The sequence below is a fragment of the Peromyscus maniculatus genome, chromosome 21 (genome assembly GCF_049852395.1).
Source record: "Peromyscus maniculatus bairdii isolate BWxNUB_F1_BW_parent chromosome 21, HU_Pman_BW_mat_3.1, whole genome shotgun sequence".
In the NCBI taxonomy this organism is placed as follows: domain Eukaryota; kingdom Metazoa; phylum Chordata; class Mammalia; order Rodentia; family Cricetidae; genus Peromyscus; species Peromyscus maniculatus.
The window spans coordinates 13,920,515-13,933,033 of record NC_134872.1 but is presented as its reverse complement, the minus strand read 5'-3'; the positions used below and the strand labels follow the sequence as shown (position 1 = coordinate 13,933,033).

General features: G+C 52.5%; 1 protein-coding gene across 1 annotated transcript in view; it reads left to right on the top strand.

The window, feature by feature from the left end:
* The window catches only part of Bcr (BCR activator of RhoGEF and GTPase), a 128,607-nt gene that overhangs the window by 66,164 nt on the left and 49,924 nt on the right, over positions 1-12,519 (top strand). The window contains exons 2-5 of the mRNA XM_042266565.2: positions 1,636-1,817; positions 7,773-7,877; positions 8,189-8,374; positions 12,140-12,247. Coding sequence (XP_042122499.2) covers positions 1,636-1,817; positions 7,773-7,877; positions 8,189-8,374; positions 12,140-12,247 — 581 coding nt within the window. The remainder of the gene's footprint in view (positions 1-1,635; positions 1,818-7,772; positions 7,878-8,188; positions 8,375-12,139; positions 12,248-12,519) is intronic.

Genomic DNA, 12,519 nt, shown 5'->3' with positions numbered 1-12,519 from the left:
TCAACCCCCACTTCAATTTTGTGACAAGGTCACTTTTGTTGCCCTGACTGCCCTGGAACCTCCTACAAAGACCAAGTTGGCCTTGTGGGGTTACACAATGTCGGTGCAGCCATACCCAGCTTAACACCCTTATTCTTATAAAGGCTTCTCAGAGGACGAGCAGGTAACTAGGGCCATGATCAGCTTGGCTGTCTGGTCTGGTATCTAGCCCTCTGCTGGTCACCATGCCAACCCACCACGTGCCCCAGCTGTCCAAATTAAGCTGTTGATGCCAAGGGTGGGCCACATCTTGCCTGTGTGTGTATGTCCACTGGAAGGTCTTAGCAAAGGTTACTGTAAGTAGTAGCCCGGGGCTGGGTGGGGGTGGGGGGAGTAGCCCAGGATCATAGTGAGCTTTTCCTGGGTTTGCCAACAATTAGTACAGAGGACTGTGGTCTTTTTGACCATTGCGTCCCTGTAGGTAGATGTATAGGGACCATTCAAGGGCACCTTTGCATTCGGGTTCTCCTAGCCCAGGCCGCCTCCCCACATGGAAAGCCCCTGTCTGTCTTCACATCACCGTCAGCAGAAAGCTTCTGTGACCAAAGGCAGGCCTTTCCTCCACACCAAGAAGCCCTTCAGTTCTCTGCGGATACCATCGGGGTATACTGCAGTGTTTGCTCAGATTTGACATTATCTTCCTGGAGATGGTATTGGATCCCACAGGTTAAGGGCTCAGCCCCATAAGACCAGCCTCCCTCACTCCACAAACTTCAAACCCCAGGTCATGACCCATGTTTTTGTTTGATCATATCCACAGAGAAAAGTGAGGGGGTGGGGGGGTGGGGGGAGTGGGGGGGTGGGGGGGTGTCTCGCAATCCCTTCTTCATACTCCATCATTTATGCAGGAATGGATGGTGGCAGAAGGTAGGAAAGCAGTTTCCTAACTACATTTTCAGTTTATGATTAAAAAAATAAAAAAAGGAGCCACTCCGAATGAGTAGGAGGAAAGAGATGGTTATATGGTAGCGTGGCCTAGAGTGTTTTCCTGTGTGTTCAGTGGCCAAGACACCACACTCTTCCAACCCTGCGTTGTGGGTTTCTATAGAAGTGCCATTCCATGGGGCTGACTGATTATGTCATTGGCCTCTAATGATCAACTCAACCTTCAGCCCCTTTCCTAGAGGGCCAGGGTCATAGCCGGAAGTTCCAACTCTCTAGTCACGTGGTTGACCCTTCCCTCCCACTCAACCCCAAACAACCAGCCCCCATCCTGAGCTCTCTAATCACCTCACTAACATTAAAAAAAAATAAGTATCGCTTTGGAAAGTCTAATGATTTTAGAAGCCCTGTGCTAGGAAAGAGTATGTGTATGTGTGTGAAAGAGTATGTGTATGTGTGTGTTTATTTACCAGGGCCAGATGTTACATATTAGTCCCCTATATTACCCACTTCCCGAGGACAGTCTTGGCTACTCTTGTATTATCTGGATACGAGCTGCAGTTGGATCCCTTCTCATCCTTTGTGTCTTTGGCTAGTAGTAGGTCTTGAGAGTGATGGCGGGGTACCTAAAGTCCCCGAGAGATACCTGTATGTGTCAGCTTGGACCCTTGCTCAGCTCTCATTAACACCGGCTGCTTCTTTGTACACACACAGATTCCTCGTTTGGAACACCACCTGGGTATGGCTGCGCCGCAGACCAGGCCGAGGAACAGCGCCGGCACCAGGATGGAATGCCCTACATCGACGATTCACCTTCTTCCTCTCCACACCTCAGCAGCAAAGGCAGAGGCAGCCGCGATGCTCTGGCCTCGGGAGCCCTGGAGCCCACCAAAGTGGTGAGTCCAGGAGGGGCACCTGCCGGGAATGTGGGGTAGATGTGAAACCTGGGATGGGGCACTGAGCTCTGCTCTGGACCAGGTCGCGGCTTCCGGGGAGAGGTCTCCTGAAAAGGTAACTAACTCCTTGTTCAGAGACGTGTAGCAAGGAGGTGACGGCACCTTTAGACAAACCACAGAAAACTCCTTTCTTCTTCCTCTCGTGAATCGAGTAGAGGCAGGCAGCCCTGTGCATACATTCTGCAGGGAGGGTGGGTCATGGGTTTGCTTTATAAACTGAGTCTAGAGGGGCAGGTTGTGTGTGTTCTTGAGGTTGAGAAGAGTCATGCCAGAGGCCCCTCCCTAAGCAAGAATGACATGGTAGTGTAGTGCCATAGTGCTCGGCTAGGCTGACGTTAGCCCTGGCCCTGTATACTTATTCCCTTTTCAACAGAGAAGGTGCTGACGATGGCCTTGTGTGACCAAGTGAGTGTGTTTGCTTTTCCCAGGGAGTTGTCACATAACCCTCGCCAACAGTCCTAAGGATCTTACCTCGCTGTCCCCTTCCCGTCACCAGTGCATAACTGAGAGGCCAGTTGTTGGCTTCCTCCCAGGTCACGTGGCTAGGGAGTAATGGAACGTTTGAGAGGTGATCTGTCCCATTTCCAAGGAGCATGCTCTATGGGCCCCGCCTTCTCCTTCAGGAACATCATCACCCTGGGGTGCTTGCAGGCTGGACCGAGCAGTTCCCACAGTGACTCTGTCCAACCAGCGCTGTGTCCTGAGCCATTCTGTGACCCTGTGGCTAGGGCATTGTTGCAGGTCATTTTTTCCAGTGGTATACTGAGGCAGGGGCATGCTCCTCTTGCCATTGGAGCAAGGATACCTTCTGTGACGATTTTAAAGGTCAATGTGACACAATGAGAATCGGAAGAGTATCTCAGTGGGGATTGTCTGGATTAGGATAACCTGTGGGGAATTTATCTTAATTATGCTAATTTGATGTGGAAAGACCTGCTTCACTATGGGCAGTATTATTCCCTGGGCTTGGTAGCCTATGGGACTAGACACCTTGACTTCCCCACAGTGATGGACTGTGATTGTGAACCAAATAAGCCTTTAATCCCATAACTTGCTTCTCAGTCTCTCTCTCTCCTTCTCCCTCTCTCTCTCCCCCTATATGTGTGTGTGTGTGTGTGTGTGTGTGTGTGTGTGTGTGTGTGTGTGTTGTTATCAGGATATTTTTTTTTTTATATAACAGGAAACAATGAAGCCAGCTCCCTTCACATCTTGGATTTTCCCTTCTTGGCCTGAACAATCACTGTTGCTCTGGAGCGGTTTTCCTCCTTGTCTCTGGCCCTTTTGTTTCTCTGGCCCCCACTGCTTACCTTGTTTCTGGATGGTTTCTACCCTGGGTTTCAGCTTAAGAAGGAGAGCGGGCCTTGGGATCATGGCTTCGTTTGTAGAGTTCATGCTCGGCATGCATGTGACCCTGGCTCCTAACGCCAGCATCACACTTTCCCCATGGCTGTTCACCAAGCCCTAGGAATGCGTCTTTCCACCGTGGTCGCTTTGCTCTGGGGCTGGCGCCTCTGTTGAGAGAGTGCTTCCTTTGTATGGGTCTGTGATTTCTAATGGCCCTGAGGCTCAGCAGCTTCCTCATTCTGAAACACAAGAATGGGAAAGGAAGCCAGCATGTAACATGTACCTGCTCCTTGTCGCTTACGCCTCTGCCCATCCATCCCTTGAGAGGAAGCTGATCTACCCTCTTTGCACCCTAACCCCGCTATCCTGCCAGTCTCCTGATGTAGATGACGGCCTCTTAGCACCCAGTTCAGGGGCTCATCCCTGGAGACTCCATGCAGAACCTTGTCTGCCTTCTGCGGCCCCCTCAGGAGTCCGTAAAACACCGCCCATGTTGCGTATTTGGCAGGATGTTGCACATCTGCACATGCAGGTCTGCAGTTCCCCCCAAGCATTCCACCAGAGCAGGTGGTGGGAGGTGTCTGAATGAGGAGGGTTGACAGGTCACGGAGTCTTGTTCCAGCAGCCCTCTAGTTAAGGTGCGCTATTGTAGTGTCTACAACCCTAAGGGTAGAGGCCCGTCATGGCACCGGTGACAGGCAGAACCGTAGCTTTCTGATTTCTCTTCTTGGGTTCCTTAGGGAATGTGGTGGGTTTGAGGCCAGAGCACCCTACCCTACTGCCTAGGTTCTTCTGCCTCCCAAAGCCTGGTTTGCTCCCTCCTGCCAAGCTCGTTCCTTTTGGGCTACTGAGCATTAAGAGAACTCCCCTGGGGATTCCATGGCAACACACAAGCTCAGTGGAGCTTCTACGTTTCAGGGGACCTCTGTGAGCATCTACCCCTTAGGTAGGTATTGAATTGGGGTGGGGCAGGGACCTGGCACCCCTTACCCTGGGAGCAGCAAGAAGGCCTTCTTCGGTGGGTTTATTGAGACAGGATCTGCTAGTGGAGCCAGTTCTGGGTGCCGGGACCTCCCCTTCGGGAGGACTGGTCTGCTGTGAAAAGTCAGCCCTTCGGAGCACTTGCAAGCTGGACTGTGGGCCAGTATCTAGCCTATTACTCAGAGAGCCCTGGCCCTACGCAGGCTAGAAGAGGGCCCCTGGCTCCGTAGCTATGCTGGCTATGAACTTACAGCCGAGAAAGCTGCACCCTGATTGGTCAGTGGGAGGAGTCTTGAAAGACTTACTCATGGACCAGCTTTCCTCCCACCTGTGAGCGTGGTAGCATTTGTTACTTTGTTACCGTGAACCTGGTTTGTTTCTATCTGTTGTTGGCTGCCGGTTTCTGCACTCCGATTAGGCATAAGGGCTTCTCACTACCTTTTTGTTTTCTTCCAATTGCCCTTTACTGGAAGCGTCCTCCTAGAAGGAACCTCCCTGCCTGTAGGGTGCTGATAATAGAATGTCATGTGTGCGCCGCCGGGGTAATAAACAGCCAGTGCCAGCCTTTGCTATCGCTCTCTTGTTCTTTCTTGCCCCGTTCCCTTCCCTGTGAGACAGAGTGGGCTGCTTGGGTCACCACCAGCACGGTTCTTATCCCCACCCCCCCACCCCCCCACTAAAAGATTTCCCATCTAAGAAGATTCCTCTTCTCGTGGCCGAGTCTCTCCGTCTACCCCAGCACCGTCCCCGGGCCAGATGGCCTCGCCCTTCGGAATAAGGACTGGACTTGGCGCCGTCCTGCTTGCACAGTGTTTCCCACTGGCTTTCCAAACTGCGTGGGTGGAATGAGGCACCAGGCTTCCACCGGCCCCTCCCATCCATGCAGGCAGCAGCAGCTTATGCTGGATGGGCAGGACTGTCACTGGCCCTGCCGACCTCCCCAGGCCCCTCCACGCGCTATCTCCCTGGAGCTCACAGTAGCAAGATTGTTCTTGGAACAGGAGAGCTGGGGGTTGGGGGTGGCTGCTGCTGTCAAGAGGCTGCCACTTCCCTAACCTCTTCCCTTGTGTGGGATAGGTGCATCATCCCCACAGTGGGAGGCGTGTGTGTGCAGAGACAAGCGAAGGCTGCTTCTCCGAGGACCTGCCATTTAACACTGGGCTGAGAAGTGGGCATCGCTCCATCAAATCCTGCAGATCCGGGCCCCATGGGCAGTGTTTAACAAGCTCAATCAATAGTCCTGGATTTCTGGGACCTGCTTGTTTCCCAACAAGAAGACTGAGACTCTGAAGGAGTCCTTGGGGTTTCATAGAGCGAGGTCCAAACGAGGACCTCGCCAGGTTTTTGGGATTTGATGGTGAAAGAAATCTTAATTGAGCACTCTATGTTCCAGGGAATTTCCAAGTTCAGGCACAGCTGTGCCCTAGAGGCTCCTATCTGTGGAAGCCATTGCCTGGTGTTCCCTGAAGGGACCCATTTGGGTGGGTTAGTTTCCTGGAGCAGTGGGTGCCACCTACACACATTTGCATGTTCACAGCTTAGCAACATATACATGCACGCATACATAAAGCCATGACTCAAGAAGGGTTCTTAGGTAATCCTGTGGCAGTGACAATGTGATCCAAGCCCTAGGGATCCAGGTGGGACACAAGAGTTAGGCAGTTGACATCCAGGTGATAAAAATCCCAGGGCCAGGGACTCCCTGAGCAACCCTGGCTTCTGACCCTGGGCTCTTCCTGATGAGCCTGCAGGCTATACCATGAAATACTTCCCTCTTACAGGACTAGGTAGCTAGAAAGGACCAGCAGAGCTATTATGGCACGGAGGGTCCACAGTGGGGTCCTCATGCCCAACTGCAGAGCCTCGCAGAGGTCTAAGCTGGCCTCAGTCAGGTCCTTCCTTGAACCCAGTCTCATCCAGGGGTCATGCAGGCCCCAGGCAGTAAACACTACTGTCCAGACATTTGTGGCCATCATATGTGGGAGGTCGAGGCCAGGGATGCAGGACAGCACCATATTGCATAGGATTGCCCTTCAGCCCCGGATGTCAGCATTGCTGACATTTTTCCTTTAATGATTTAGGAAAGTGAGTCATGGAAGGGGTCACTGCTCCTGTTCTAAAGCCCGGGAGGTGGGTTTGCTCTTGGGCTAGGAAACCAGAAGCAGAGTGGGCAGGGCCTTTAACATCACATGACCCTCCACGGATGCAGGGCTCCTCCCCTTCCTGGCATCTCCCTCTGCTTATAGGTGGGGTTGGCTGGCCGAGTGCCACACAGTGGTTCCACTGGCATGGCCAGCCTCTGACATCGCTTGTGGCTGGGGAGAGAAGCAGGGAGCGGCCAGGAAGTCAAGCAGTACTTTCTGTTGCCCTTGGCTCCGCCATCACTATCGGTCTGCTAGGCATGCCGTGACAAAACACCGTAAGCTGGGCCACTTAAACAACAGAGATGTACTCTCTCGTAGGTGTCGGAGGCTGGACGGTCAAGTTGTTACAGGGGTGTTTTCTTCTAAGACCTCTCTCCTGAATCTGTGAATGGCTGCACCTGACGACAGTCGGGTCAAATGCCTGCCGTATGTGTCTGTCATATACTCCAGTTCCTATGGAATACTAGTTACACCATCTTAGAATCCACTCTCCTGACTTCATTTCAACGTCTTTAAATATAGTCATATTCTCAGGCCATGGGGCTCAGGACTTCACCATAGGAATGGGCCTGGGTGAGGGTGGGGAGGGGGCAGGACAGACACAATTCAGTCCGCATAAGCTGGCATCAGCTCATGGTCCCCCAGGTTGTGCAGGCTGCACCCCCTGGGTCAGCATTCATCCAAGCTCTGTCTTGTTGGAACCAAGGCTGCAGAGAGCTTCATAGTTTTTTCGTCTGGGAAGCTGACAAAGCCCGGGTGCTTCGTGTAGAGTCTACTTTGCAAGAGGGTCCCTACCAGCCAGGTTCGAGCCTGGAAAGCAGAGTCAGACAGACGTCCTGAGCCTGGGGGCCGGCCGCCCTCCCCGCTACTCCCACAGGCAGGTGGCGGTGATGCACAGCCAGCCGGGTCAGTCAAGGCCAGGAAGCGCAGCATGCTGAGGAAGGAGGTGGTGCTCCCTAGGGGCCTGGTTGGTCCAAGGTTCAAGTTTGAGCGACAGACCAGAAATCCAGGTGAGGCACACACGCATAGGGTGAAGGGCAAGTAGCAGCGGGTGTTTTCGATAGCAGGAATCTGGATGGACAGGCAGTAGGCTCCCATGTACCCCAGCTCAGCCCTGCTGGAGCTAGCCTTGGGCTTCCTGTGTGCTTCCTGGTCCTTCCATGTGTGGAAAGCAGCCGCTCCGTGGTCCCAAGCGCAAGGCAAGAAGGGAGGAGGTCCTGCAGCCTGCTTGGCATCCAGCTTCCCCTTTCCTAGTCTGTGGGGGCTAAGGCTGGCCCTTGAGTGGATGGGCCTCTAGATTTTAGTGACTAGTAACTACAATGGCTGAATGGGTCCCAGGGCTCTTGGGACCTCCCTCTTCCTTCCCAATGGATCGTCTCTGGCTTGTCCTCGGGGGGAGCTGATGTCTCTGCTTCTCTTCCTGCAGAGTGAACTGGATTTGGAAAAGGGCTTGGAGATGAGAAAGTGGGTTCTATCCGGAATCCTGGCCAGCGAGGAGACGTACCTGAGCCATCTGGAGGCGCTGCTGCTGGTGAGCACTCCCTGTGGGGATTCACCTCATACCTCATTCTAGATATCTGGACTTCTCTGGGAGCCGGTAGATACTGACGGGAGACCTCTGTTGCCAAGTTTTCCCTTTCTTTTAATTTTTCCCTTGGAATATGAAAAAACGATCAAGCCCGAATGTAGTTCAGTGGTAGAGCACCTGTCTGTCCAGCATGCCCAAGGTCCTACCTGGACCTGATCACACAACACCAAAGAAATAAAAGCCGATACCACCCTGGGGAATCTAGCAAATGGTAAGCGCTTTTCACCAGGACGCCTCACCTTGCTGTCCTCTAGCCCATGAAGCCTCTGAAAGCCGCTGCCACCACCTCCCAGCCAGTGCTGACCAGCCAGCAGATCGAGACCATTTTCTTCAAAGTGCCTGAGCTCTATGAGATCCACAAGGAGTTCTATGACGGGCTGTTCCCCCGTGTACAGCAGTGGAGCCACCAACAGCGTGTGGGTGACCTCTTCCAGAAGCTGGTGAGTGACGTGGACATGCTGGCACCTGTGACTGTGTCCATAGCGGGGAAAGGACTAGGTTTGCCCTGTGGGCTGGTGCCACAAGGAGACAGCAAGAAGGAGAGCCCGGGGCGTGTCTCGGTGCCTTGGTGCCAAAGGGCAGGCCACTGGGAGGGAGGGGCACAACCAACCCAGCTGGAGTCGGGTGAGTACTGTGTCCTGTTCTTCTTGGCCTCCAACAGTTTTGCTTGGGGTTTCGAGTGTCCACACACAGATCAGGCTGCCTTTGGGGCCAAAGTGGCTTTCAGCAGTCAGACTGGGCTCTTAGTGGCGAAGAGAGCGTGGCCCGGGGAGGTGATTGCAGATGGGCGCACAGTGGAGTTTGGTTACAAGTCAGCCTCTGTATCTACGGGTGTCTTCATTTGCAAACTGAACTCATCAAGTGCTGAAAAGAATTAGGCACGTACAGGCTTTTCCTTGTCATTAGTCCCTAAATATTTCAGCATCATGACTGTTTACATAGTGATGCCATTGGATTAGACCTGGAGATGGTTTGAAGTGTGTGAGTCTGGGTTAGTGGTACATACCTGTACTTTCAGCTCTTTGGGGAGGCTGAAACAGTAAGATTGCTTGAACCCAGGAGTTTAGGGGACCAACCGAGGCCAACACAGTAAGTAAATGAAGGGAGAAAGGGAGGGTATGTAACCAGGAACCTCCGCAAAGGAGCATGGACCGGGTGACAGCCACATTGCTGTGAGGAAGTCTGGTTCCTACAGAGCTGGGTCCCACTCTGATATGAAGGGGCAGAAGGTGTGCCGGGGGGGGGGGGGGGGGGGGGAGATATGATGCCTTACCTGCACTGAGGCTGCTCTGGAAGGCAGGTACTGTTTTCAAAGCTATTCAGCAAGGAAGGAGGATGGCTAGGTTCCTCATGTATGAGGGGCCATAAAGCCAAAGACAAGGGCTTGTTGGACAACAGAGTAAGAGTTTCTGAAAGTCGACAGTAGATCAAAATTGACCAAGAATCTGACACACATCTGTAGAAACACTTGCCAGCTCTCCAGAGCTGTTAGTACTAGCATGGGAATAGGAAAAGGGGGGAAGTTGCTGGCAGAACAGCCCAATAAAGAGGTTACCCCATCCTGGAAGTCGGGTGCTAGCCCTGGTCTCTTTCTGAAGATGGCTGATCCCAATTCCTAGATTGCCCGGGCTTCTTATGCACATATTCTTTGCCTGGAACACTCTCCCTCATGCAGAAAATGAGTCCTTTAGGGTTAGCAGGGGTCCAAGGACAGCCTTCCTACAAGTAGAGGTTCCTGAAAAGGACCCCCTGCACACACTGCACTGGGTTACCCATACCCCCAGATGGTTGTGGAGAGGAGACAGAGGGGCTGTTGTGTCACACAACTTTTCCTGGAGAGACACACACAGCACACACATCTGCTCACCCCAGTGAGGGATCCCACAACAAACCGAAGTACAGATACCACCCAAGTCCAACTTAGTGAAACAGTGAATTTTACTGGGATCACTTACAGGAGCAGAAATGACTCACACACAGCTGCACCACCAAAGCCCACCCCAGCATGGGTGATAGCTTACAGAAGCTGGGAGCCTGGAGCACACTGCACAGTCTTCAGGCAGCTCAGCAGGTTGGAGAGTGTCCTTTGCGGGTGCCTCAGTTGTTCTAAACCTCTTCTAGGCCGTGGTCTGGTCTCTTTAAGAGTCAGCAGCTTGTCTTGTCTGAGAGAGACACTCAGCTTTTACTGTTTACTCTGGCAGAAGGGGCCTAGTCAATCTAGTGAGTTTCAGGGACTTCCTGAAGCCCTTTTGAGTTGTTGACCTTCCTGCTTCAGGAGCTTCCCTGCAAGATGGAATGCTTCAGTCTTGAGAAAGCTGTTAGGAAGCAGGAGCCCAGGCCCCCAGTCCAGGGTGTGGCTTTCCTGTTGTTTTTCCTTCCCTCTCTGCTGCCCTGGACCTCAGACACACTGGAGCTAAGGCCAGAAGACAAAGCTAACGCTTACTTGGTTCCTATCTTCTCCTGGGGTCCTTTCCTCGCAGCTGCACTGTAGGAAGAAGCTGTCTTTGGTTCCGTGCACCTCATCTTCAGAGTCCCTTCTCCAGCTCTCTCGTTATGCCGTGTACCAGTAATTTTAAAACTTGCAGAGCAGACTCAACCAGAAACCTCCAGAAAAGCAAAGAATAGCGCTGTTGGAAGAAACCACACCCCACACTCTCCCTGGAATAGCATCCCGAAACCTCCCAGGAACTTCTGTTTTAGAAAACACTAATGAAAACTCTTAATACTAGAACGTAAAATTTAGAAAGTTACTTTTGGTTTCTGTGGTTTTCTTCCACTGTCTACGTACGTGACAGGCTGCAGGGGAATGTCAATCCCAGTCAGTCTGCTGAATAGTGCACGCTTTTTTTTTTAACCTGGGCTGAATGCTGGGGACTCCCTAGGACAGACAGACACAGTCCTACAGGTAGCCCTTTCAGACTGCGGCAAGACTCACCCAGCATCACGCTTGGGAGTCCAAGGTTGCAGGGAGTTATGTGTACCTCCTCCAACTTCAGTGCCTTCTCTAGAGCCCTGGACTCCTGGGTTATTGTGGTGGTGCAGATGGCCCTTTCCACTTTCAGTGTGTGGGGTTTTGTTTCCGCTTGGAGTTCTCACGCCTACTCCCTCTCTGATTGAGGCTCCAGCCCTGCCCAATGTTCTATGTATTTGGCTATGATGTCTCTTTAGGCTCCTTCTATCGATATTAGCTCCTTGAACTGACATTTTCCGAAGGGCACAGGCTGCTTTGAGTTTGTCAGATGTTTCTTTAGACCTTTCTGGTAAAGAATGACCACAGTATAGGTATCCATGTCCATCACACAGGACATCCTATCTAGATACTGGCAATCTTTTTTTTTTTTTTTTTTTTTGAGACAGGGTTTCTCTGTGTAGTTTTGGTGCCTGTCCTGGATCTCACTCTGTAGACCAGGCTGGCCTCGAACTCACAGAGACCCACCTGGCTCTGCCTCCCGAGTGCTGGGATTAAAGGTGTGCGGCACCACTGCCTGGCTTGGCAATCTTTATGTTTACCATTATTATGCAGCTCCAGTTTTGGGTTACCAAAAACATAAGAATTGATTTTTTTAGAATTTCTCATCCCTGAAAGAAGTAAGCCCCTAAGGCAAAGAGGAAAGGAAAGGAGAAGCCATGAAAGTGGTCCTATACCAAAACGCTTCAGACTCTGCATAGCCATCTCCTCGTGAGAGCTCCTCTCTCCAGTCAGCCAGACTGTTCCTTACCTGCCTGACAGGATCAGATACGAGCGCCCCACCGTGGTTACCAGGGTCCATGGACCATGGCCAGGATGGCCGCCTCCATCTCACCTGCACGGAGGCATTTATCTGGATCCTCTCACCTCAAGTTGAAGCTGCTCCTCACGGCACCCTTTATGCAAGGGAGGTGGGAGGAATCAGGGAGCTCAGAAGGGAGCCATTACCTGTCCAGGGCTGTGACTCACTTCTCAACATGTCATTTTAGGAGAGGGAATCGTGCTTGGTGTGTGGGGAGGTAAAGCAGGTGGGAGGGAGGGAGGGAGGGAGGGAGGGAACAGTGTGGAAGAGCTGAGGTCTCTGCAACTCGCGTGCTGTCTGTACCTGGGGTTTTTTTTTGTTTTTTTGTTTTTTTTTTTTCCCCCAGAGCAATGCACGAGAGCCAAGTCCTCAGGAAGGTGGGGAGCCCCTCCCTCTCCCACCTCTGTCTCACCCTCCCCTCCTTCCTCTCTGCAGGCCAGCCAGCTGGGCGTGTACCGAGCCTTCGTGGATAACTACGGGGTGGCCATGGAAACTGCCGAGAAATGCTGTCAGGCCAACAGTCAGTTTGCAGAGATATCTGAGGTAATGAGTGAGTGCCGTGACGCGGTGCAGGCCAGAGTGCTGCTGACTCCCACCCATAGCCTCCCACTCCCTCGATGGGTTGTGGGCTGGTTGTTGGGAGAACAAAGTATACCAGATTAAAGGCTGGGTATGAACCCCAGCTCTGACTCAGAGTCTGCTGGGTCATCTGCGTCGCAGGACACTGTGGTGATTCAGTAGGAGCCGTCCTCACAGTGCTGTTTGTTACCCAAGGGCCAGGGTCTGAGTCAAGATGTTTTCATCTTTTTTATATT